Raw genomic sequence first — 26,812 nt, 5'->3', positions numbered from 1 at the left:
TTCCTAAAATTCACAAACCAGGAGCCCCCCCCCAACCCATAGTTTCGCTACCTGGAAAACCAATGAACAGATTAGCCAAGGAATTACACCAAAGACTAAAACACTTAGTAGAAGACTCAAGCCACTCCATTCACTCCACCCAAGAATTTCTGAACACGATCAAAGACACTGAGATAGGAGAGGATGAAATAATTGCATCTTTTGACGTAACAGCCCTGTTCACATCCATTAACCTGGCAAAAGAAACACTGACTACACTATTAGAAGAACCAAGACACATTGACCAAACACCACCAACTTCATCAGCAAGGACAACATCGTCAAGCTAGTGGACATATGCCTTACCACCCACTTCACTTTCAGTAACAAAACCTACAGACACACTAACAGAACAGCCATGGGATATCCAATATCAAGATTCTTAACAGAGACAGTAATGCAGATACTCAAACAAACAGCACTGCCAATCATCCAACCCACACTTTGAGTCCACTACGTGGATGACACCTTTGTCATCAATAAGGGAAACAAATTAGAGGAAATCTTCAAGACCATCAGTATATTCTTATTGGCATAAAATTCAGTAAAGAAGAGGAAAACAACAACAGACTGCCGTTCCTAAATGTCACAGAAGAGCGAACGGCCAGTAGGGAACTTCAAACCAGCGTCTACAGGAAAACGACACATACAGACCAAATACTGAACTACAGGATCAATCACCCCAACACCCACAAACAAAGCTGCATCAGAACATTATTTCAACAAGCCAGCACACACTGAGGAACTACGAAATGCAGAGGAAAATCACCTATACCATGTATTCAAAAAGAACAGGTACCCAATGAACACAATCCACCAATTTCTCAGCAATAAACACAAACAAGCAGAAACAATGCGTCCAGAAACCCTCGCCACTCTCCCCTACATCAAAGACATCTTGGAAATGACCGCCAGATTACTCAGACCCCTTGGCATCATGGTAGCACACATGAACTTGAAAGACTCTATACAGACAACAAGCAAAACTAATGTCATTTACAAAATACCATACAAGGACTGTAACAAACACTACATTGGACAAATAGGCAGAAAACTAGCCACCAGGATATATGAACATTAACTAGCCACAAAAAGACATGACCCACTCTCACTAGTATCCTTACATACAGATGAGGAAGGACACCACTTCGACTGGGACAACACATCCATCCTTGGACAAGCCAAACAAAGAGGCGCACAAGAATTCCTCGAAGCATGGCATGTCAATTTGGACCCCATTTACCACCCTCTGGAAAAAAAAATGCAGGAAATGACATCACCACAGGAAATGGTATCACTAACCCAAGGAAACCCAAACACGTAAATAGAACGTGGGTCATAACACCTGTGCTTCACCGGAAACTCACTGATGATGTTACCTAGTATGGTGACAAAACATCTGAAAATGAACCTTCCAACTCAGTGAGCAAACTTACATCCAGAACCTCAACCTGCACTGCAAATCTCAAGACTTGGGTATTCTGTTGTTTGATTTGGTGCAGTGAGAATGTATGTGTGGATGTGTATATTTGAATCACATAGGTTTTCACATTATGGTGAAGTCTCTTCTGTCACTGCAGGGAGAAGCTGATGGACTGGAAGGATTTTCTCTTGGTCAAGAGCAAGAGGAACACTACAGTGATCTCATATCCTTGTTTGGCAATAATTATCTGTTAGAGAAAACTCTTTTCTAAAAAAAATTGTTTTAAGCATAATCTCTTCCATATCACAGGTTTAATTGCTGATCCCTGATTAGTAACTTGATCTCAGTTAGGATACCAGTTTGAATGGTGACCCGAAAGCTAGGTCTGGTGAGAGGAGAAGTGGAAGGGATGGGTGGGATGCACAAGGTGGCAGTGGGGTGGGTAGTGTGAGAGCAAGAATTAACTAGGATGGCTGCTCTTGGTCACTACTTGGGGCCACTTGCAGTACATCACCGGCGCAGACTGGGATGGGCATGGGCTCCCTGTGACACACCATATAGCCAACTAATCCTCTGGGGTTGCAAGTGACATCAGTCACTCAGGTGAGCTATCATAGGACTACTTACACCTGTAAAACTAGACAAACAGTCAATGTCTTATAATCTTTTATAATTACAGCAGTGACTGAGTAGTTTGGAAGCTCATGTATGTACCAGAAATTAACAGGAAAACCTTCCTTTTCCAACTCTGTTCTTAATTTATTTATCCCAGTGTTGCTTTACTGTTTCCTCATCTTGGGCATTCTGCTGCTAAAGTTACAAGATCTACAAAGCACTGCTCATTGGAGAAACTGAAGAATAGTGAAGAATGAACCTAAATTTTGTGCTATGCAGTTTTATTTGTTCTTACTTTTAAATTTTACCTGATCACAAAGCTGCCTTTAAAGAGCCTCGTGATCGTATGTTAATGAGGTGCTGTAGCAAATATACCTTGATTCTAATTTCTCAGTATTGTCCTATCTCACAAAATTGTTTTGTATTTTATGCCCACGTCCCATGCTTTTATTTCCATCTTTCTGAATCACCATCTGCCTCTCTTTTATGCTGCAAGTGAAAATACCTGCTGTTCAGCTGCAGCCCAGAGTAGGCTTGAATTGCCCACTATAAAATGTTCTTGGGTGATTTAATCAGTCATTTTATTTTAGCGATGTCTTCCAGCTATCCCTCTGCTCTATTTATTTAAAATCTTTTTCACCTCCATATCATCATTTCTTCTTGTTCCCCCATGTGTCGCTTGGTAAGAAGTGTGCAACTGAATGAGGCATCCCAGGGAACACAAAGGTTCAAATTGTTGTGATGAATTGGCTGAGGCACAGGCTCATAGGCTAAAACATCTGCAGTGGGAGTGGAGAAAACAAACAGGCCTTGTTTTTGCTCTCATCTACATTATACTTACTCGTACTGGAGTATTTGTGTTTCCATATGGGGGAGGACAGTTTGATACCACAGTGATGCTTACAGATGGCTGTTCAACGCTGTGCCTATCGGGAAAGACTGGATCGTGGGTGAAACATTGGAAAGTAGCTCCACCTGTGAGATTGTACTCTACTGCCTTCTTGAGAGAAAGAAAATGTGAGGAAGCCAGTTCTAATTTTCACTTTGAGATACCTCCTGTCACTTGGCTAGTAGAACCAGTAAGAAAGATTTGTCATTGAGTATCAACTGTGCTCAGTGAGCACAGGAGCTGTGCTCGCTCCTGAGCCAGGTTGAAATCCTACTCCTGACATAATCCATGCTGACACTTCAATGCACTAGGTAAAAGTGAGGACTGCAGATGCTGAAAATCAGAGTTTAGATTAGAGTGGTGCTGGAAAAGCACAGCCAGTCAGGCAGCATCCGAGGAGCAGGAGAATCGATGTTTCGGGCAAAAGCCCTTCATCAGAACTTCAATGCAGTAACTGAGGAAGTAATTTGGAATTGGCACCCTATCTGCTCCCTTGTGTATGGTTTTAAAGATTTGGTGCACTTTTGGGTGAAGGGAATTTCTCACTGGCATCCTGGCTGCTACCTTACCCCTAACCAACATCATTGAAGCAGATTGCCTGGCCATTATCATATTGCAGCTTCTGGGAGCTGGCTGTGTTCAATCAGGCTGCTATATTTCCTATATTACAGCAATGTCTACAGTCCAAAATCACTTCATTAACACTCCATTGTGTCATCCAAGGCGGTGAAAGGCATGATATGAATATTAGTATTCCTTCCTCTCGTGCTTCCTACTGAACCATGTTGAGTTCAGTTATTATTTCAGAAAATTGAAGTTGCACCATGTTTAATTATCTTTAACACTACTGTTTGGTAAAGTTTGAATCTGGTATTCTGTCATTACTACTTTTGACATTACTAGTATTGTGAAGCCTTTAATTCCTCAAAGTTTTCCTTAACTTGGGATTATACCTATCTGAAAGATTTCCCAGGACTCATTCATTTCATCTATGTGGATCGGACTGTTGGTCAAATGATTGCACCTTCCTTAAATGTATCAGAAAAATCCACAGAGCTGGGGAAAGGACCATTGGCTTCATTTATCAAAAGCAAGGTACACCTTGGAAAATGGGCTGGAATCATACAGCATAGAAACAGGTTCTTCAGCCCTCCATGTCTATGCTGACCCACAAACACCAAACTATACTACGGTCGGTTCTGATATAACGCGATAGTTCCATTCTTGTGCAATCTTGCGCTGTAAGAAAGTCGCGCAGTCGCCGCTCCATTTAAACTAATGGGGTTGGATTCGTATTATAGCCAATATAGGTAAGAAATATTAGTATTCTACAAATAATGGTCTAAACTCTTTAATCACATTAAAGCCAATTCATGTTGAAGAAACATTCATTATAGCAGAACCGACTGTAATCCCCCATTTACCTGCATTTGGTCCATAGCCTACTATGTCCTTTGTTCCTTAGTACTCCCTATGAACCTACAATTCATTGTGTACGTCCTTCCCTTATTAGACATGCAAAATGCTTACAGCAAACTTATGCTATTCTTTGTGATGGGCAACTCCAAGGTCATTTTTGGAAATTGAAATAATTTCAGAATGTATGATTAAATAAAGAGTAGCATCTACTACAATGCTCATTAGCTGAACACTCAGATAGACACCAGTACCAGATCACTGCTTTGTTTTTCTACTTCACTGTCTGCTCTCTTATTAGCAATGGTACAGCCAGGGGTAACACAGGAATTTTATTTTGTTCATTATTTTAGGACCTGAACTGAGTTTATTCATTTCAAGGTACAAAGTAGTTTCAATTCTTACTATTCTTCTGAGCTGGGTTTGAAAAGCCAGTGTCATTACTTGGTTCCCTCAAATTAGTCGTAATTAAATAATCTCACAAGTGTTTTCCCATTCATTTCCTGTTTGAAAGAAGATAAGGAGATTGTGGTAAATGCTGCGAGAAGCTCTTTTCTGAAGTGTGACTGCTCATGTTTGGTTTAGATTAATGGCCTATAGCTTTATTGTCATCATGAATGAGAGAGAAATCACATAAATATTTAAATCAAAGTTGGGACCCTGCAGCAATTTTGAGTTTCTTCTGGCTAGCGAATGCTGTGTGTATATCTTTTCAAGGTAGAATTGGATATACAGATAGCGATCCTTACTGGGACCACTGCAGGTTGCTGTCAGAGTATTCAATACAAGTTATGTTTCTGATGTTGTTGTTTCTCAACACCTTTTCGAATATTATCACTCTCCTGGTCAGCTTGGCTGTCCATAGGGCAGCATTTGATGAACTGCCTTCTTGTGATGATTTGATATTGGCAGCTTAATAATTAGGCACATTAGTGGCATTGTTATGTGGTCTCAGTTTTCCTGCTCGTTATCTACCTGATGTATCTGCAAAGTGATATGGTCCCTGCTCACTCATCTCCTGTGTTGTCTAGTTATGGGCTCTTGTGTTTATTCATTGTCAGAGTTCACCCTGGAGCTTTCAGTGATCAATGTCAGTGGGCTTATTTTGGTACTTCTACAATTAGCAGTAGTAATGACTACCCAATGTTATGTAATGTCTTGCTGAGCAATGGGCTTATGCACTTTTAAGCTATCTTGAGATTACTTCAGTCTTCAAATGTGGTGACATATACACAGGCTCCCCATTACCCTTTGATAGCTCAAAGGGCATATCCATTTAATCGGTGCCAGTATTAACACTCATAGAGTCATACAGATGTACAGCATGGAAACAGACCCTTCGGTCCAAACTGTCCTTCCTGACCAGATATCCCAACCCAGTCTAGTCCCACCTGTCAGCACCCAGCCCATATCCCTCCAATCCCTTCCTATTCATATACCCATCCAAATGCCTCTTAAATGTTGCAATTGCCCCAGCCTCCACCACTTCCTCTGGCAGCTCATTCCATACACGTACCACCTTCTGTGTGAAAAATTTGCCCCTTAGGTCTCTTTTATATCTTTCTCCTCTCACCCTAAACCTATACCCTCTAGTTCTGGACTCCCCGATCCCAGGGAAAAGACTTTGTCTATTTATCCTATCCATGCCCCTCATAATTTTGTAAACCTCTATAAGGTCACCCCCCCATCCTCTCGCTCCAGGGAAAACAGCCCCAGCCTGTTCAGCCTCTTCCTATAGCTCAAATCATCTAAGCCTGGCAACATCCTTGTAAATCGTTTCTGAACCCTTTCAAGTTTCACAACATCTTTCCGATAGGAAGGAGACCAGAATTGCACACAGTATTCCAACAGTGGCCTAACCAATGTCCTGTACAGCTGCAACATGACCTTCCAACTCCTGTACTCAATATTCTGACCAATAAAGGAAAGCATACCAAACGCCTTCTTCACTATCCTATCTACCTGCGACTCCACTTTCAAGGAGCTATGAACCTGCACTTCAAGGTCTCTTTGTTCAACAACACTCTCCAGGACCTTACCATTAAGTGTATACATCCTGCTAAGATTTGCTTTCCCAAAATGCAGCACCTTGCATATCTGAATTAAACTATATCTGCCACTTCTCAGCCCATCGGCCCATCTGGTCCAGATCCTGTTGTAATCTGAGGTAACCCTCTTCGCTGTCCACTACACCTCCAATTTTGGTGTCATCTGCAAACTTACTAACTGTTATGCTCGCATTCACATCTACCACTCTTCCCTCATCAATCCTCTTTGTTACTTCCTCAAAAAACTCTATCAAGTTTGTGAGACATGATTTCCCACGCACAAAACCATGTTGACTATCCCTAATCAGTCCTTGCCTTTCCAAATACATGTACATCCCGTCCTTCAAGATTCCCTCCAACAACTTGCCCACCACCGAGGTCAGGCTCACCGGTCTATAGTTCCCTGGCTTGTCCTTACCACCCTTCTTAAACAGTGGCACCACGTTAACCAACCCCCAGTCTTCTGGCACCTCACCAGTGACTATCGATGATACAAATATCTCAGCAAGATGCCCAGCAATCACTTCTCTAGCATCAGTATAATTGTGATTTGTTATATATGTCATTGCATTATATGTGTTTCTGTGTGAATGTTTTTAACTAAAGGTCTTCCTCTTTACCAGGTGTGGTCTCTGGTTGGTATGGGACGCAGGTATTTGCAGAAGGGATACACCACACTCACATTCCGTGATGGAGACTACTACTGCTGCTATTTCCTTTGGTTTGAGAATGAAAGTGTGAGTATCTTTTGAAATTAATATTTTAATCAAGTGTGGACTACCCCACACAGACACAATAAAGGACATGTGTGAGCTTACAGTTCCTTCACAGAGCTCGTGTATTGTATCTTCAAGAAGGGAAAGTAAGCATCTTCGAAGCACACTGCAGACTGGCAGAATATACCACTTATGTAATGTCTTATATGAACAAGCTCCAGCAATGATGCTGTTTTCCTTCCGATGAGAATTATACGTGTTTCTTCTCAAGTTGTTGTGTGGTGGCATTTGATCGACCCTAACATTTTGTCTTCTTTCAATTTTACAAATCAGGGTTACAAGTTACCAGTCATAGAACTGCCAGTGCTGTCTGATGACTCTGCTCCGATTGGGATTTTAACTGGTGATTATTACAGGTACAACATTTTTGCAAAATTTTGTTTGGCTTCTAAGCGTGAGGCTTCAATAATATGATTTGTGAATTAGGGACTGGGACTGCTGTTTGGAATACTTGTGGAAAGCCTGAAGATTTTGTTGATGAGATCAGATGGGCCAATGGGCCGATGAGTGGCAGATGGAGTTTAATTTCGATAAATGTGAGGTGCTGTGTTTTTGAAAGGCAAATCAAGGCAGGACTTATACACTTAATGGTAAGATCCTGGGGAGTGTTGCTGAAGAAAGACACCCGGGAGTGCAAGTTCATAGCTCCTTAAAAGTAGAGTCGCAGGTAAATAGGATAGTGATAAAGGTATTTAATATGCTTCCCTTTATTGGTCAGTGCATTGAGTACAGGAGTTGGGAGGTCATGTTGCAGCTGTACAGGACATTTGTTAGGCCGTATTTGGCATACTGTGTGCAATTCTGGTCTCCATGCTATAGGAATGATGTTGTGAAACTCGAAGGGGTTCAGAAAAGATTTACAAGAATGTTGTCAAGGTTGGAGGGTTTCAGCTGTAGGGAGAGGTTGAATAGGCTGGGGCTGTTTTCCCTGAAGTGTCTGAGGCTGAGTGGTGACTTTGTAGAGGTTTATAAAATCATGAGGGGCATGGATAGGGTAAATAGACAAGGTTTTTCCCTGGGGTGGGGGAGTCTACATACTAGAGGGCATAGGTTTAAGGTGAGAGCAGAAAGATTTAAAAGGGACTTAAATGGAACTTTTTAACGTAGAGGGTGCTTACAATTACAACATTTAAAAGGTATCTGGATGGGTATAGGAATAGGAAGGGTTTCAAGGGATATGGGCCAAATGCTGGCAAATGGGACTAATTTAATTTAGGCTATCTGGTTGGCATGGACGAGTTGGACTGAAGAGTCTGTTTCTGTACTGCACACTTCTCTGACAAAAGCACCAATGAATGTGCTGGTGCCGCAGCGGTGCAATGTACTGGAGCATTGTCCCAGAACAGAAGGTGGGGTTTGAAGCCACAATGTTCTGAAGTTAATCTCTGTTCCGAGGTAAACTCCAGCTGCTTCTCCGAAACGAAACTGTGGAAATATCCTCTCTCTCCTGTACAATGCCTTGCTCCTCTCATAAGCATCTATATGCCACAAGGTGATGGCATTGATGCTGAACTGGTAATCTAGAGAACCCGGTAATGTTCTGGGGTCCTGGGTTACAATCCAGCACAGCAGTTTTAAATGTAACTAAATCTGGAATTAATAACCACAAAACGATTGTTGCGAAACAAAAGCCCATCTAGTTCAGTAATGTCTTTAGGGAAGAAAAACTGACCTTACCTGATCAGGCCTAGACATGAATGTAGGCACTGCCCTCTGAAATGTCCCCAGCAAGCTACTCAGTTATGTCAAACAGGTTAAAAACAGTGATTCCAGAAGGTACCTCTAAACTTCAAGGGCATCTAGGAATTGGAAATAAATGTTGACCTACTCACATTCCATGAATGAATTTTCTTTTAAAATTAGAAGGCTGAAAGAGGGTAATTAAAAATTACAGCGCTGTAAGAGTTCTGAATCATGGATTTATGACAGGGAGTTCACATCCAACATATTTACAAGCGCCCTTGCAAGATTGGGTTTTGGTGATCTCAGCAAAGCACCAACGAAAGGATATGTGTAAATCTCGAAGATGTGCTGATGAATAGTGTGTGTGGACAAATGGGTGAAGCAGCAGACAGGACTGCTCACGGTCTTAGTTTATCTAACCAGAGTCAGACATCACACAACGCCAGGTTATAGTCCCAACGGGTTTATTTAAAATCAAAAGCTTTTGGAGCTCTGTGCTGGTGTGATGTGACTTCTGACTTTGTCCAGCCCAATCCAACTTTGGCACCTCCACATTGTATTTAACCAGAGGAAGAGAGCAGAAATCCAAAAATGCAGTGAGTCTGTACAAGTCTCTCATATGTGCACAGTAGACATAAACTGTGCAGGTTTGGTCATAGTGCTGTACCGAAGTTATTCAGGTTTTGGTGATTGTTTTGAAAGAGGACACCAAACTGCTTCCCAGTTTAAAGCAGCTGAGTTTGGAGGAAAGCCTCTTTATCTGTACAAGAGAAGATTCATATTTAAGAAAATTTAAGTGTACCAGTGTTTTTAAAATGTCAGAGCAATTAAATCTTGTTAACACATTCAGTATTCCTAGGAACATTGGTCTGGATTTCAAAATACAGCAGTACATTGAAATGACACAGAACACTGTAGGCCTGTCACCTTCTGAGTAGAGAATAAGTTGGGGTTTGTTTTGGCTGGTAACCATGTTTAAGAGCTGGAAAGGAAATGTATGGAATAAAACAAAATAAAAACCAAGGGCAGATTTGGTAACAGCCACTTGTCAAATTTACTTACACAAAAGCAACTAACATTTTTAGTTTACTTGTGAAATAGGTTTGGAAATAAATTATTAACATGTTAAGTGATACTCAGCTTCTTGTTTCTATTCTCTGTCCATATATTTACAGAGATACAAATATTATTTGTATTTATAGGCTTGTGTGCTGTTGTAATCTCTAGTTTTCATGTGAGGTGGTGACAGTAAGTGTTGGGGCTTGAAATATACCGTATCTAGATTTTACAACATGCGTCATACAACATTTATTCTATCTCTTTCTCAGGAAGCTACTGCGATATTATGGCAAGAACCACAGCTTGGAGGTGATCAAGTGCTTTGAGCTGCTCACTATCCACCTGGGTGTCATTCCCACAGAGTTCATCATTCAGCAATGCTCTGACCTGGCACGCAGGTTGTGGGAACCCTCACGCATCCCAATCCTTTAAACAACAGGACAAAGATCACTGGAAGCTTGGAGGCTGGTCTTCTGTGTTGGTGAGATCAGATGTTAACAGAAAGGGCAAACACTCAGAAAAACTGCTACAAATAGGAGATAGTGCTGCATATTTGAATTTTTAACCTAAGTTGGAGGCCACAGTAAGCTCAGGGCTAGTGACAAGTATAACCCTGTAGCCAGCAGACATTAAGCTTCAAGCTTTTCAATTCCAGTTGGCTCCGGTATCTCAGTTACGAGATTCCTCCTTTGCTGCAAGAGATTCAAATCTTTTTCCTGTGGCTAATACACTTTAGGAGAAGGTGAGAAGTGGGAAATGGATTGAGTTCATTTTTGATAGAACTTCACCATTTAGCATTTCTGTGAGGTTTTATACGGAGGAAGACCTGAATGGCAACCAATACATGTTTTTGGGTCGATTGGTTTTATATTCAATTGCCTAACAGATTGTAGCCATTGTAGCTAAATCTCTGCCCTCTAAGGTAGAGATACATCTTGCTTCACATTCAAGCATACAAACAACACAATCATTTTTGGATTCATGATCTGTGTTGAGTAGCTCATTTCAATGGGACAGCAGCTGTCTGCGTTATTGGATCCTAGGCTAGGAAAAGTAGCATTGGTTAAACCCTCCATCACCTGATGTGAGCTTCAGGAAGTATGTGTTAGGGTTAAAAATCACACAACACCAGGTTATAGTCCAACAGGTTTATTTGGAAGCACTAGCTTTCGGAGCGTTGCTCCTTTATCAGGTGGTTGTGGCGTATAAGATCATAAGAAACAGAATTTGTAGCAAAGTTTTACAGTGTGATGTAACTCAAATAATATATGGAAAAATTCCAGGATTGTTTGTTAAATCTTTCATCTTGTAGAATGAACATGTTGGTTTCAGTTCTTTCATATGTAAATTGCAGAGCTTTTTTAACGTTAACATTCTCAAATGAACTTTAACAGTTGGTGTCATATGGCCCAGATAATGCATTTAAGGTGTGAGACTGTCTGTGTCACAATGTTCCGACTGATTCTAATCTAAAAAAACAGATTTACAGAATCTTTCATGGATTCATGCAGTTTTTGAGCAAAGTGACGAGATTTCAATTAAATGCTTCCTGCCATAAAGATTAAAAATCCATCTTGATTTGTGGATGTTGGTCTTTTGGAGCAGGCAGAATTAAAAGTATATCCCAGCAGGATACCGGAGCCATGGCAGGGCCTGGGCTCTGGGTAGTATAGGGAGATGTTAATAAAGATTAAGCTGGCACTCCTTTTATTTCAAAGCACTTATAATGTGGAATTTGCTACCATGTAGAGAAAATTAAGTGGATAGCATAGATACATTCGGGGGGAAAGTTAGGTAAGTGCATGAATGAGAGAGGAATACAAGTATTGGCTAATATGGTAGGGTGGTCGGGACTTATGTGGAGCATTATCACCAGTGGACCAGTTGAGCCAAATGGCCCTTAGTGTGCTGTTAATTCCACTTACTGATTTGCCATTGAGTAGAGATGTATATTACTTTTATTGAATAGATTAATGCTTTTAATTTCTTTTGCTGAAAGTATTACCAGTCTATAAAATTAAATATGAAATGTCAAAATCAAAAACTATTTAACACTGGAAGAATTTAGCAAGTAAGGCCATTGATTTGGAGAGATCTGAACAGTTACCTGTTTGTGTGATTTTTGTTAAAACAGAGGTTTCTCCTCTTGGATGTGATTTCCATGTTCAGTAAACATGACCCAAAACTGTATTAACATTCCAGCAAAGCTGACATAAAAACGGAACTGCATGGTGACTCCTGAAAATGAACTTCAGAAAATTGGACATTCTTTGTGATGTAGCAGTGGTTCTATGCTTTTCTAGTTCTCCTGCTTAATAAACTTAATCTTTACCAACCCCTTTGATTGTCTCACCTGTAAAAGAATGTGTTCAGAGAAAAGGATTTGCCAGACTTCAGTCAAAGAAGCTTCCAAAACCTGGGACACTTCAGATGTGCAAATGTGTCATTTTACTTTATATCAAAGCCATTTGTGCTATTTTCACTTTACATAATTGAGTCTTGTTTCACTTGAATATTGCTGAACACTTTGTCTGAATTAGTTTCTTCCCCTTGATTCTTTTTCTTCATTCCATTCTGTCTTGGACCAGAGGATTTTAAAACAGTTAATGGCTTTAGATTGCTATATACATTTTTCTCAACTCAAAGCTCAGAGAGTCCAGCTCATGTTTCAAGTTTCAAAGTGTATGAGTGAGACATAAAGCAGTTGAAAGGTGCTCAACAAACAATGAAAACCAGAATAGATATAAAATGGCCAAAACTTGAAATGTTGTTGCTTTTTAAACAAGGTGTTAGTAATTTATTGAGGGGAGCTAATAAAAGAAACGTTCTGTAGAATTGATCAAATCAAAAGGAAACTCGATGACATGAATTGTATAGTGAATAGACAGGAAGAAAAAATAACTTATTGTCATGTTAATTAATTAATTATCATGTTGACATGTTAAATAAATAATATGACAGTGTTACCACTCTGATGGGAGGAAGGCTCTGGTAATCAAACTGCACTACTCCATGAGTGGACTGATTGTGAATAGGGGGAGGCTGTAGTCGAGGGGTATTGTCACTCATTTAGTAACCTGGTAATGTTCCGAGAGTTTGGGTGGAGCTGAAATTCAATAAAAATCTGGAATATAAAGTCTAATGATGATCAAGAAACCATTATTAATTATCATGTAAACCCATCTGGTTCACGAACTATTGTCCTTCAGGGAAGGAAAACCACAATCCTTAGCTAGTCTAGCCTTTATGTGACTCGAGTCCACAGCAATGTGGTTGACTTTTACATACCCTCTGAAATAGCCTCAAAGCCATTCAGTTATATCAACAATTAGAAAGTCTCAAAAACTGAATGAAACCAGATGGATCAACCAGCATCAACTAAGACTGGAAACGACAATGGTAAACTCAGCTCTGCCGACCTTTTAAGTTCTGTTTACTAAGGCAGGCTGTCTCACATGTCAAGCAACAGCCTAACATAGTCATATTCACATGATCATACTTAGTAGCTATGTTTTAGACAATACCATTACCATCCCTGGGCTTCTCCTATCCCAATGACAAGACAGACCCAGCAGAGACCTCGTGGCACAGTCAGCGGGAGCTCCCCTGGAAGTCTTCAGCATTGATTCTGGACCCCATGATGTCTCACAACATCATGTGGAACATAGGCAAGGAAACCTCTTGCTGATTACCATGTAACCTCCTCCCCACCCCACCCTGCCAAGATCAGCTGTTAATCAGTCATCCTCCATGTTGAACAATATTTCGAAGAAGTGCTGAGAGTGACAAGACTCCAGAATGTGCACTGGATGGGAGATTTCAATGTCCATCATTAGGTGTGGCTGGGCAATACCATCACTGAGGTCAGGTCTAAAGGAATTAGCTGCTAGAGTGGGTCTGCAGCCTGCAATAAGCAAAAAACATTCTTCACCTCATCCTCACCAATCTGCTGCCACAGCTAAATCTGTCCATGATGGTATCGATAGAGGAACACCACACAACCCTTGAGAAGATGAAGTCCGACTTCACATTGAGAATACCCTATATCATGTGTGGTACTACTGTGCTTAATAGGATAGACTTTCAATAAATTTCAACCTAAGAAGAAGCATTCATAAGACACTGTAGGCAATCAGTACAGCAGAATTATACTTGCAACCTCATGGCCTGGCGCACGCACACATACACAACCTCCATCCCCTGCCCTCACAACTACCATTAAGCCAAGGGATCAACCAGAGGATTCAATGAAGAGTGCAGGAGGGCATGCCAGGAGCAGCACATATCTAAATATGAGGTGCCAATCTGGTGAGATTACAAAACAGGACTGCTTGCATGCCAAACAGCAACTGATGGAACTAAGTAATTACACAACCAATAGCAATCTGCAGTCTTTGCTATTTCCAATCGTGAGTAGCGGTGGACAATTAACAACTCAGTAGAGGATGAGGTTTCACAAGTATTCTCAGCCTCAATAATGAGGGGCCTCAATACGTTGGTGCAAAAGATAAGGCTGTACCATTTACAACAATCTTCAGCCAGAAATGCCAACTGGATACTCATCTAGAGGCCCCCCAGTATTGCAGATCCCAGTTTTCAATTAATTTGATTAATTCCTCACGATATCAAGAAATGGCCAGAGGCACTGGATACTGCAAAGGTGTGATGAAAGATATATAAGATATATATTTAATGTTTTGGAAGTTAGATTTTAAAACAGAGCCACAGGGATTTTGGTTAGTTCTTTGAGATTTTTTTAAATGGTCAGAAAGTCATTCTGGAACAGTGACAAAAACATCACATGAATTAAACCAACTGCCTGGCAGACTCTTGTGGTCTCAATGGATAAAATATTTATACTGCTGGGTTTATGTCACGCAAGTCAATACATTATTGCAATTAGTTTTGACTTCAGAATAATCACCTTGTCCAGTTCAGAAGAATCTAGAGTTCAGTTCAGAATATTTCTCCTGGTAGGGAAACCAGTTCTTTACCAGTTTAGTCAATGGAACCACTCACCAAAGCAGAAATGTTTCCAAGCTTCCAGAACAGGAGAGCCTGTGTAGAAACCTTCAAATTGTTAGAACTGAAAAAAGTTTAGGTCCTTAGAATTGTGAAATGGTCATGCCCAAAGGCTGAGACAGAAATTGTAAAATTGCCTGCACGGTGCCAAGAAACTGGAATGAATCACTAAGTGGAAACTTACAGTTAAACACTTATTAAACAACATCTGCAGCCATATGTAACCATGTTTCAGTGATTAACCACGTTAACTAACTAGAAGTATTTAAGATCTTTCAAGTAGGGTTTGATTCTAAGGTCTGACTTGCCAACTTAAAAGCTAGGTTCATAACAATGTACAAATAGAAGATGCCTTACATTAGACCATGAACGATCAATTCAATAAGGGAACTTGGTCATCAGAAAGTAACTTGCCACTGCTGTGTCAATGAGTCTCTGGTCCTAACTGTTCAGCTGGCTAGCTTACCTCTCTAGCTGTGCGCAAACAGAGATGGATTGATTGAACTAAGTGAATCCAATTGTAACAGTTGCTCTTCTCTTCACTTGCTTTAAAATAAAACCGCTTAATAATTCAGATTTCTGGTCTCATTTGGCCTGGTTTGCTCATACAGGCTGTGACAAAATTGCAGAAACATCTCTGAGGAATTACAATGTTAATGTATCAATAGGTACACCTCATCATGTTACAAGAGCCTACATATTTTTATTCCCAGTGTTGTCACAAACATGAAAAATTTGATTAAACCACAAAATTTTACTTGTCTAATTCAGCTTAAAAGAATGTGAACACTCAGGATTATTTTACATAAAATTATTTTGTTGTTAATTATAATAAAACCTTTAACCAATTGCAAAAAAATTCAAGTTGAATTGCTAACCTATAAATCTACAACTTAAAACTCTAATCCTTTCCTTAAAATTCCCACACACTTGCAATCAGACCCACGAAGAAACAAGACAAGACACAAATATTGCAGGTGAGAAGGAAAGAAAGTGTCAGAGACGGACTGATCTGGCACCAGCCTGGAGCACAGATGTCAATGAGTGTTTTTTCAAGTCTTTGCTAATGACATGAGGTTATGGATCCAGGGATTTTCAGTCTTTCATTCGGTAATTGAGGATTCACGCTTTTCGTGCCTCGGAAGATTATCTTTTTATCTTTTCAGTGGGGCTTTGCAGAGTGAACAACCTATGGAGAAAAATGATGGATAGTAGCTAACTACTGATGATTTACTGCTCCACACAGGCAACAAAGTGATATGGATGCTTTGTTTTCCACAGTCTGGATGGTCCTGCTGTATTGCTCACACATTGGGCTGTAATGACCTGCCGAGGAAACAATCAAGTAGTTGAGCCCAGAACAACAGGTCCTGATTGCAAAGTCAATTAAAATGCTGTCTGAGCAAAAATGTCATGAATACATACATGTGGAGCTGTTCTATTAGGAATGCTCCCTCACTGCTTGGATCAGACAACATTGTAGATATGACTCACAATGTGTTCTAGTAACTTGTTTTAAAACTGCAACATCTCTCACAGTTTCCTTGGTTTAAATCAATATCTAGTCCCACTTTTAGTCCACAGTACAAAAGAAAAAGTGTATCTTCATGCTAGATTGAAATAGTTAATTTAGTTAACTAATCAGCTACGCTCCAGTTGAGCTTGTTTACGCTGTCTGATGTTGGGAGAAACTCATTTTCTTTTTATGCCTTAGCGCAGTAAAAAAAAATGCTAGCTGCAGACTTAGGAAGATGCTGACTCTTAATTTACCACTCTTCAAACGTGCCCTCTCCTTTATATTCAATAATATCACCAGTACTCCTTATTTTCCTGCACAAATATCAGGCCACGTTCAATGTCACTGTTGTATCTATAGGTAATTCAAATGTTTGCAGGGATGCAGTACTGCACGTCTATTATTTCCCCTCACTTCTTCATTCTAATTTGCCTTGAAATTCTGACTTCTCAATGTGATAGTGGTACCATACAGTATAAGCATCCCAATTTCATAACTAAAGTTCACAAATAATTAGCAAAGGATTTTGAGAGGAATTGTCTTTGTAGATTGTTACATTCTGGAACGCACAACCTGAAAATGGGTGGAATTGGATTCCATCTGAACTTTCAAAGAGCAGTTTGGCACGTACTCAAAGAGAAGTGACTTGCAGGATTATGGGGAGTGACACTAATTGATTTGTTTTTGAAGAGCTGGCACAGGCATGTTGGCAGAGTAAGCTGTGCAGCAAGGATTCTCTGCTTCTAGAAATGTTACATGTTCATCAATCTGGACTACTGCTGAAATGGGCTCTCCCTGAACTAACACCTGACAACATGATTTTGCCTAGGACTGTTTATTGCTCAGTCTTCCTCCACTATGCTCTGGATCTCACCTTTCTGAGTACCGGCTATATTAATTATTTAGTACCTTCCTATTGAAATGGATGTGCAATACTATACCACACCTTGCATTATTGACAGTGAGAGCTCTGACAAATAAAAGACTTGGCCCCTGTTCCTTTCTTATAATAGGTTTGAGCATCCAGGGTCAAAGACTCACAGACTTTAATCTTTTATTAGTAGAAATATAGAAATGATAGCACCAATATGAATCATTTGACTCAATATCATAAACAAAATAAATGATCAATTATTTATTCCTAGTTACAGAAAGGCTGCCCATTTGGAAGAATCCAGGATGCCTGATTCGGCCTCCTGCCCAGAATGCATTTAGTCCCTTAAACAAACACTTGGTGACAAAAGTACATTGCTGCCATCACAATATTCAGTGGAAAACTGAAACTGCACTTAACTCCACTTTTATCTGAGTTACTCAAGGTTGGGTTCTTTGCACCGTTCAACAGTGTGCATACTTTTTATTCAAAGTATCCTAAACACTTTACCTTCAGATATTTAAAACCATATATCATATTCTATATCAAGATTTCAGTTTCATTCTTTGATAACCATTAACTTGCTTCAATTTGGCCTTCTTATCTGGGACAACTGCCTGCGAATATACCAACTCTTGGTTAACTCACCCCTCCATAACAGTTGTGCGACAAATTTCTGCTTAAATGTCGTGTGCATTGCTTTCGTTTGGAAAATGCTGCAGGAAGAACACTGTGTAGTTTGTCTAGAATTTGTCTGTGCTTGAAGATGTTTGGCGCAACATGAAGAATGTTGCTGAAATATTCCTTTGCTTTAAGTGTTTAAAGGATTGAGACTTCAGCTGTAGGCTGTGGATCTCCAGTACTCTTCTACCAGCTGATCCCACCAGTAAGGTCATTAACAACATTGGCTTTCACTAAAGAAACCAGGAAGTGTTTTTCTCGATTCACATTGTGCACAGCCTGAACGTTCATCGCATTCATCCGGACTGTTTCATAATAATGTAAAGGCAGGTCTGGCCGAGACATGTCATAGCCAAAACCAGCAACGTTAACCTCATCACACAAGTACAGGGCTGTGACGATGGAAATCACTCCCTGTGTTGGAAGCACCTGGCAAAAACAACAGAAACAGCAATGACAGGAAGAACATAAATCACACAGCGAGTCCTAAGCTCGAATGCACAGTCTGAAGGAGTGTGGTAACAGATTGAATAGTAACTTTCAAAATGCAAATAGATAATGAAAATTGGATCTTGCTGAAATGAGTGGGACACATTGCTGAAACTTTTCATCTTGCACACATCAGGACAATTATAAACATTCAAAAGATCGCAGCAATTTCTGTCGCAGGAGATAATGTGCTGATTGGTTTGGCAAGTCAACTCTGGTTGGCTGAGATGTTGTTGAGGAGAAGGCAAAAGGAACTAGTTTGTTTGGGATTATGGTCAACATGGGGTTGATTGGACCAATGGGTCTGTTTCTGTGCTGTATGACTCTTGACTCTATAACTAGGTTCTCAAATTCCTGGGGAGTTCCAAAGGGCATGAGGATCAACCATGGTCCACTAAAAAAATTGTAGTGTTAAAGGAAAAAGCAAGGAGTAGAATAGAACTAATCAAGTAGATATTTCAAAGTACTGGCATGGAAACCACACATGGCCTCCTTCTATTGTATATAATTCTATGAAACCATGCTATATGAAATGTTCATTTAGTCCTATGGAAAAGCCCATTTTGTTCACAGGCAGTCTCTTAGTTGATTTTGCCTAATGTCCTGAGGGAAAGCTCTGTCTAAAAATTCAATGATCTCCAGTAATGGTGGAGCCAAAGTGCAACATGTTCTTCCCAGCTTTAAATCCCTCATCCTCCTAACACAATGAATTGGTGATGGGTAAGGGTCACCACTTCCAAATTCTACACTCACTATAATCTATTCTTCCAACTCTTTTCTGAATTAGTTGTTTGACTCCTTTTGTTTGTGAAATCAGCTTCTTATATTCACTATTGTGTATTTCCGACACGGATGGGATCTTAGGATGGATAGTGTTACTTTTAAACAGTGTTATGAAGATGTAGGTTAGATTAGATTCCCTACAGTATGGAAACAGGTCCTTTGGCCCAAGTCCACACCGACCCTCCGAAGATGAACCCACCCAGACCCATTTCCCTCTGTCTAATGCACCTAACACTATGGGCAATTTAGCATGGCCAATTCACCTGACCTGCACATCTTTGGACTGTGGGAGGAAACAGGAGCACCCGGAGGAAACCCACGCAGACACAGAACGGACAGTTGCCCGAGGCTGGAATCGAACCTGGGATCCTGGTGTTGTGAGGCAGCAGTGCTAACCACTGAGCCACCGTGCCATCCCAGGTGTGTATACTGTACCCCTAAGAGAGAGAGGAAACTAGCAAGGACTGACTGAAAGTACAGAGTGTGCTGAACAATTTAAAAATGTAACATTTGGTTGAAACAAATAGCTGGAATTGCGTTGCCATAGAACAAAAATAAATTCAAATTCGGCCAATCAGTGAATTTTACTGTTTGGAGTGACATCAAACCAATGAAATGATCTGATGTTTTGGGGTTTAAAACTGGACATTTTGAACAGTTAGGGGGAGAACTGCAAAGAGCACCAACAAGTACAGACTGCTAGTTGAATGGCTCTCTGAAAGATACCTGACCATAAGAAAAGTTGTGCAGAAGAAGACCAAAGAAGAGATGACCCAGGAAAATACAGAGGAAAGTCTACAAAGGAGAATCAACAAAGTTGATTGGTTTTGAAGTGTGATTTTTTTTCCTGTAAATCTTATTTGTTTTTTTTTAAAATAATCGGACCAGTATTAAAGAAGGGGAGGTAAAATAGGTTTAAGAGAAATGAGTTGTAAATAGTTGTTGTTGTAATATTCTCTGTTGGACCTAAAGAATAAAATTGTTGATGTTTACTTTAAATAGTGATCTCTGAGATAGTTCTTTGCCTCTCAAAAGTAACAGATTATGGCGCAAGGTGAGCTTCTCTGTGTGTTGGGTTTAAATTAGCAGAGGAGTTTACTCCGTGTCATAACAACAGACATTCTCAGCATTTAAATACCACTAGCAAGGTCCATCCCTAATTGTTCTCAGGGTAGTGGTGATGAGCTGTCTTCTTGAACTCCTGCAGTCCATTTGCTGTAACTCATTCATAGTGCTGTTACAAAGAGAGTTCCAGCTGTTTGACTCACCGCTAAACAATTTCCAAGTTAGGATCTGTCATTTGGAGGGGAACCTGAAAGTGGCAATGTCCCATGTGTCTGCTGCTCTTGATTGTAGTGGTTGGGGGTTTGGGAAGTTTTCAAGTTGCTGCAGTGTGTTTCGTGTAAATGTACACACTGTGCATTGGTGATGGAGGGAGTAAATGTTGAAGGAGTTGGATGGTTAAAGAGGATTCAGTGATGGTAAAACCGTTAATGTGTCCTGGATGGTGTTGAGCTTCTCGAGTCTTTATGGAACTGAACTCCCCTCGGGTGAAAAGGTGATTGCAGTTAGGAAATACACATGCAGTAAAGTAGTAGGAATAAAGGAATCTCAAAAGAAGGGATAGGTAAGGATAGGCTTTTATCCAATTCTATATTATTGACCCCATAAGTCTATTTAATCATGAAATTGGGTAAAAGGAAAAGGTGAATGTTGTCCAAATTTTGCTGTACAGAAGCATGGAATGGCTTTATGATCAGAAACATTGACAAAGGAACTGAACAATGTGCAAGCTGACTTGCTCTTGTAGCATTTACATGGCCGCTTCAGTTCGGTTTAAGACCAACAATAACTCTCAGGAAAGTTGATGGTGGAGGATTCAGCGATGGTGATGCCATTGAATAGGAGATGACTGTATTCTCTCATATTAGAAATGTTCAGCACCTTATCTGGCATGGATTTAATTATCAGCTAAATTCTGGATATTGTCAGGTCTGGGTACATTTGGATATGGATTGCTTCAATATCTGCGGAGTCGTGAATGGTGCTGAACATTGTGCGATCATTAGTGAACATCCCCACTTCTCACATTATGATGGAAGAAAGGTCGCTGATGAAGCAGCTGAAGGTGGTTGGGCCTAGGACACTACCAAGAGGAACTCCTGTAGTGATGTCGGAAATAACTGATGTCTAACAACCACAACCACTGCGCTTCGTGCCAAGTATGACTCAAACCAGTGGACAGTTTACCCCCAATTCCTTCTAATTTAAAATTTATCAAGGGCTCCTTGAAGTCAACACTGTGACTTAACTCTGAAATTCTGATCTTCTATCCATGTTTGGATGAAGCATACTGTAAGATTTGAAGTGAACAATTCCCATTAGAATCCAAATGGGTTAATGGGAGAAGGTTACTGGAATAGCTTGTCTCCTTTCGTATCCCCTTTGAACTTTCCATTAAAGCCATTGGGAAAGAACATCAGGCAGCGTGTAAACTGGACTGGCAACTATCTCTCATCCCTCATACTTAAACGAACTTAATGACAATTGTGCACTCACCAGGTTCTGGATTAAACATAACTATCGGACAATGTTACAGTTGCTGTCATTAAAATCCAATCCCTACCTAGCCATATTTAAGCCTTTCACAAAGCTCCCTGCTGCTCAGTAATGTGGATTTTCTCTTCATGCCAATTACCCAATTCTTCTAGAATGTTTTGTCCCTCTGCACTTCCATCGTTTACCAGCACAATATGCAGGCTATCTCCTCTCTCTTTGCTCAGAAGGTCTTTGTTTATCTTCCTTTATCATCTTCCTATACTTTCTCAAAATTCCACAACACATTGTCTCTCGAAGTTACAAACACTGGGTCAGCTTGTTATGCATTTTCAGCACTTTGTGTTTTTATTCCATAGCTCAAAGTGATTTTGAGAACAGCAAATGAGAAGTAACTATTTCCAATGGTGAGAGGGTCCATAACCAGAGAATCCAGGTTTCAGTTAATTAGAAAAAGATCAGAATGAGAGAGGAAGAGAACCTCTCTTACACAGCGAGTTGTTGTGATCTGGAATGCTATACCCAGAAGGCAGTAGAAGCAGAATTCAAGAATAACTTTCAAAAGGGAATTGGAAAATACTGAAAGGGGGAGATTTGAAGGGTTATGGGGAAAGAACAAAGGAATTGAACTGATTTGATAATTTTTCAAAAAGCTAGCAGAGGTTAAATGGGCAGAATGGCAGTTTGGTCTTTAGACTGGATAATGGTTTGACTATTCAGATACAAGGACCTTTATTGGCGAGAAGCTAAAGTTGAAGAGTCATACCTGCTTCCATCTCCAATGATTGTCGTGAGGCTCTGGGAAGCCCAAGAGATTCAGTGTTGCTTCTCTGACGATATCCAAATTTAATACTCGATAGTTTGTTGGTTCTAAAGGGATTGACTCAACCACCGATTGCCAAAACCACATCTTCTGCCAAAGATTCTATCGGAAAAAAATAGTCAAATGAAATTCCAAAGGTTGCAAAATGTTCCTACAAATCAGCATGTAACACAGGGAAATGTGAATAATTCATTCTAAGGTTTCACTTTGCAAACAACACCTTACCCTATTTGCTAATGAAACCCAAGCTGGCCTCCTGTAGATTGTTGTGGTTTTGTGCTTACTCACACTTTGTCCTTACTGATCTCACACCAGGACTAGTGAGCAGACATAGGTGCTGTTTATTTGATAGAGGATATTTGATATTATTTGATAGCATATGATAGAGGATCGCTCAGTGGACAGATTTATTATAGAACCCCAACAATTATAGTTATGGGAAAGCACAGCCTCACTAGGTGTTGCAAGTTAGATTGAGAATGGTCACTAGTCACATGTTCTACACCCCAGCATGTTTCCTCTTAAAGTGATATTACAAGATGGATGTGCAGTTTGCATCAGACACATGAGAATGTTCTGCTCTGTGCTGTGCCTTTCAATGAGGTAACTTTCTGCATGATATATCCACATCTAGTTCTGTGTATTTACTGTGACAACTCCTGCATGCTTCAAACTGGCTACCTGCTCTGAAATGCAGAACTTATTTCACAATAATCTGAATTTATCCAAGAATTTGGACCAAAAACTACCCTGTAGTTTATGACAGAAATGTTTAAAAAGTTTTCTTAGCTCTGTTTTTTTATAATTGTTGATGGGATGTGGATGTCTGTGTCGAGGCCACCAGTCGTTTTCAAACCCTAATTGCCCAGAAGGCAGTTCAGACTCAAACACATTGCTATGGGATGGGAGTCACATGTAGAGAAAGGATGACAGTTCCTTCCGCGAAGAGTATTAGGTTTTCAAAACAGTCCTTGGCTGTTCTTGGATTCAGTAAAGTAAGTATGCACCTCAATGTAATGGACCAATGAAGTATTTGCCAGCCATCTCTGAATAGAAAATGTGACTATCACAATAAATTGTAATATGGAGTCGAATTGTGCTCTTTCACCTCAGTAGCACTCTTGAAGTTTGACTGAGGTGATGGGTTTAGAGTTATCCAACACCAGAGTTTTCTGATATTATCTTTCATTAAAGGAACAAACTGAAGTACAGTTATGCACTTGTGGAACTGTGTTAGAGTGGAGACTGTGTTCTATCAAAAGAAGTGAGGGGGGGAGTATGTGATGATGGTACTTATGTAATGTGAAAAGAAAGGACTCAGACCATCTCTGAACTAAGTTAAAGTAAGATTTACAAGGGTGTAGCCAGGGTTGGAGGGTTTGAGCTTTGGAAGAGGCTGAATAGGCTGGGGTTATTTTCTGTGGAGTGTCAGAGGTTGAGGAGTGACCTTATAGAGGTTTATAAAATCATGAAGGGCAAAGATGGGGTGAATAGCCAAGGTCTTTTTCCCTGGATAGTGGAGTCCAAAACTAGAGGGCATTGATTTAAGGTGAGAGCAGAACGATTTAAAGGGGATGTAAGGGACAGTGTTTTTATGCAGAGGGGGTGCGTGCATGGAATGAGCTGCCAAAAGTGGTGGTGGAGGCTGGTACAATTGCAACATTCGGATGGGTACATGAATAGGAAGGGTTTAGAGCGTGTGATGGTGCTGCTCTTTTAACGAGGTTATGTTGTCCTTGGTTTACTTTTCAGAGTGTTCGTAAACGCAGAGACTCTAGGAGGTCTGGTTTTTATGAGTTTTAGGCCAATTTGATTGTAACAAACAGATATTGCCTCAGTAAAAGGCTTTCACGTTTAAAGAAAAACTTGTGCAATGAAAGAGGAGTGGTCAGTTCTCCGAGGTCAACTTTTCTCTGGTTTAGTTTGGTTTTGGTTTTAGCAATCTGGTTACTAGAGCAAGCAGTCAGTTTTGAGGCTGCTGGTCAAAGAAGGTGTTCCATGGTGAATCTCTATGACATCTCTCTCTATTTGACATCTCTCTAGTAAGACCCTGTGTTTGATTTTACCTTTTGTACCAAAGGGTGTCTATTGGGATTAATGCAACTATTTGGAACAGCATCATTAAGTTGGGATAATCTGCTGGGTTTTCGGACAGGCTAAGCTATTATGTATTCTGTTCTCTTTTGTTTGTGTTTCATTCGGTAATCTTGCAAATAAATTCTGTTTTGTTTAAAACTAAGTCGTTGGGCCAGTGGCATCCCTCTTGGAATATCCATTTTACACCTGCTTAAAACAATTAACAAAGCTAGGGTTCAGGCTACTTTCTTGAAACGTTTTGTGGGGGTCTGGCCTGGTCCATAATAAACAATATAGGTTAAATGCTGGCAAATGGAACAAATTAATTTAGGATATCTAGTCGGCATGGACAAGTTGGACCGAAGGGTTTATTTCTGTGCTGTACATCTCTATGACTCTACAACGCTAGAGAAAAACAAGAATGGTTGCAGAAAGGATTGCAAGTAAAAAGAGATTTCCTTCATTTCCTTCAGTTAAAGATTACAACATCAGCAGCATTGCAAGATTTTGTTAAAAGTATACATTTGGAAATGGGAAAGGAAATGCTTATTCACCATCGACTCTTTCCTGACCATTGCCTTTAGCCAAGCAAGATCTGTGCTTTTGTACGTCACCATCACAAGAAGTGAGTTTGAATCATATTCCCAGGGAGACAGGGGAGCACTTTCTGGATATGCGATCCTCAATGTGGTCTTCCATCCCACATCGTCCTCGTGACCTATCACAGGCCCATTATTCATCCTGATGGGTAGAAAAGAATTAATCCAAAGAATGGGTATCAGATCAGATACCTCTAGCATTTAGATATGAGCAAATATGTATACGTGTGTACAGCTGTCCATGATGAAAAAGCTTTTGTATCAACTCATTATTTTGATTAATTCCCAGGACGTTGGCATCATTGACTAGGCCAGCATTTATTGCCCATTCCTAATTTCCCAGAAGGCAGTTAAGAGTCAGTCACATTGCTGTGGGTCTGGAGTCACATGTAGGCCAGACTTGGTAAGGATGGCAGTTTCCTTCCCTGAAGAACATTAATGAAGCAGGTGGTTTTTTTCCTGGCAATTAATAACTGTCTCAAGATCATCGTTCGATTCTTAATTCCAGATTTTTATTGAATTCAAACTCTATTGTCTGCCATGGCAGGATTAAAAGCCAAGATCCCAGAACATTACCTGGGTCTCAGGATTAATAATCTTGCAAAAATACTACACGGACATCACTTTCTCTTGTTAAGCTTCATCTACGTGTCACACTTAAAAGGGAAAAACCTCTACATCAATACCTCTACCCTGGGAAGATCCTATGTTGACATTTTCTAATGTGCAGATGCTTACGCCCAGATTTTGCTGGTGAAACAAACAATTGATAATACTTTTAGAAAAAAATTAATGCCCATTATTTCTTAGTCTAATGTCCAAAATAATGTTTGAAACAATATTCAAAAATAATGTTGAATAACTTGATTTTCAAAGTTTGTGCAAAGATTTGTAGCTCGGATGCTCGTTGTTGTGGTTCTGTTCGCCGAGCTGGAAGTTTTTGTTGCAAACGTTTCGTCCCCCGGCTAGGCGACATCATCAGTGCTTGGGAGCCTCCTGCGAAGCGCTTCTTTGATGTTTCCTCTGGTGTTTATAGTGGTCTGTCCCTGCCGCTTCCGGTTGTCAGTTTCAGCTGTCCGCTGTAGTGGTTGGTATATTGGGTCCAGGTCGATGTGTTTGTTGATGGAGTTTGTGGATGAATGCCATGACTCTAGGAATTCCCTGGCTGTTCTCTGCCTGGCTTGCCCTATGATAGTAGTGTTGTCCCAGTCGAATTCATGTTGCTTGTTGTCTGCGTGTGTGGCTACTAAGGATAGCTGGTCGTGTCGTTTCGTGGCTAGTTGATGTTCATGTATGCGGATTGTTAGCTGTCTTCCTGTTTGTCCTATATAGGGTTTTGTGCAGTCCTTGCATGGTATTTTGTACAATGGACCCAATATACCAACCACTACAGCGAACAGCTGAAACTGACAACCGGAAGTGGCAGGGACAGACCACTATAAACA

The 26,812-nt window shown here is 40.3% G+C and overlaps 2 protein-coding genes across 7 annotated transcripts in view; one reads left to right on the top strand and one right to left on the bottom strand.

Moving 5' to 3' along the window:
- The window catches only part of hps1 (HPS1 biogenesis of lysosomal organelles complex 3 subunit 1), a 38,915-nt gene extending 26,632 nt beyond the window's left edge, over nucleotides 1-12,283 (top strand). For 2 of the 3 annotated variants that reach the window (XM_043712961.1, XM_043712959.1), the window contains exons 13-18: nucleotides 1,620-1,685; nucleotides 3,920-4,061; nucleotides 7,054-7,167; nucleotides 7,480-7,562; nucleotides 10,218-10,429; nucleotides 12,083-12,283. In XM_043712961.1, the coding sequence (XP_043568896.1) occupies nucleotides 1,620-1,685; nucleotides 3,920-4,061; nucleotides 7,054-7,167; nucleotides 7,480-7,562; nucleotides 10,218-10,380 (568 nt within the window). In that variant the 3' untranslated portion in view covers nucleotides 10,381-10,429; nucleotides 12,083-12,283. The remainder of the gene's footprint in view (nucleotides 1-1,619; nucleotides 1,686-3,919; nucleotides 4,062-7,053; nucleotides 7,168-7,479; nucleotides 7,563-10,217; nucleotides 10,430-12,082) is intronic. The other variant, XM_043712960.1, reaches the window with a different exon arrangement.
- A 3,370-nt stretch (nucleotides 12,284-15,653) lies between these two features.
- Nucleotides 15,654-26,812, bottom strand: part of st3gal7 (ST3 beta-galactoside alpha-2,3-sialyltransferase 7) — a 32,934-nt gene continuing 21,775 nt past the window's right edge. For all 4 annotated transcript variants that reach the window (XM_043712969.1, XM_043712967.1, XM_043712970.1 and 1 more), the window contains 3 exons: nucleotides 25,323-25,509; nucleotides 22,636-22,794; nucleotides 15,654-18,470 (listed from right to left, as the gene is read on the bottom strand). In XM_043712969.1, the coding sequence (XP_043568904.1) occupies nucleotides 18,228-18,470; nucleotides 22,636-22,794; nucleotides 25,323-25,509 (589 nt within the window). In that variant the 3' untranslated portion in view covers nucleotides 15,654-18,227. The remainder of the gene's footprint in view (nucleotides 18,471-22,635; nucleotides 22,795-25,322; nucleotides 25,510-26,812) is intronic.

This window comes from Chiloscyllium plagiosum, chromosome 22 (assembly GCF_004010195.1).
Source record: "Chiloscyllium plagiosum isolate BGI_BamShark_2017 chromosome 22, ASM401019v2, whole genome shotgun sequence".
In the NCBI taxonomy this organism is placed as follows: Eukaryota; Metazoa; Chordata; class Chondrichthyes; order Orectolobiformes; family Hemiscylliidae; genus Chiloscyllium; species Chiloscyllium plagiosum.
This window is presented reverse-complemented; position numbering and strand designations above follow the sequence as displayed.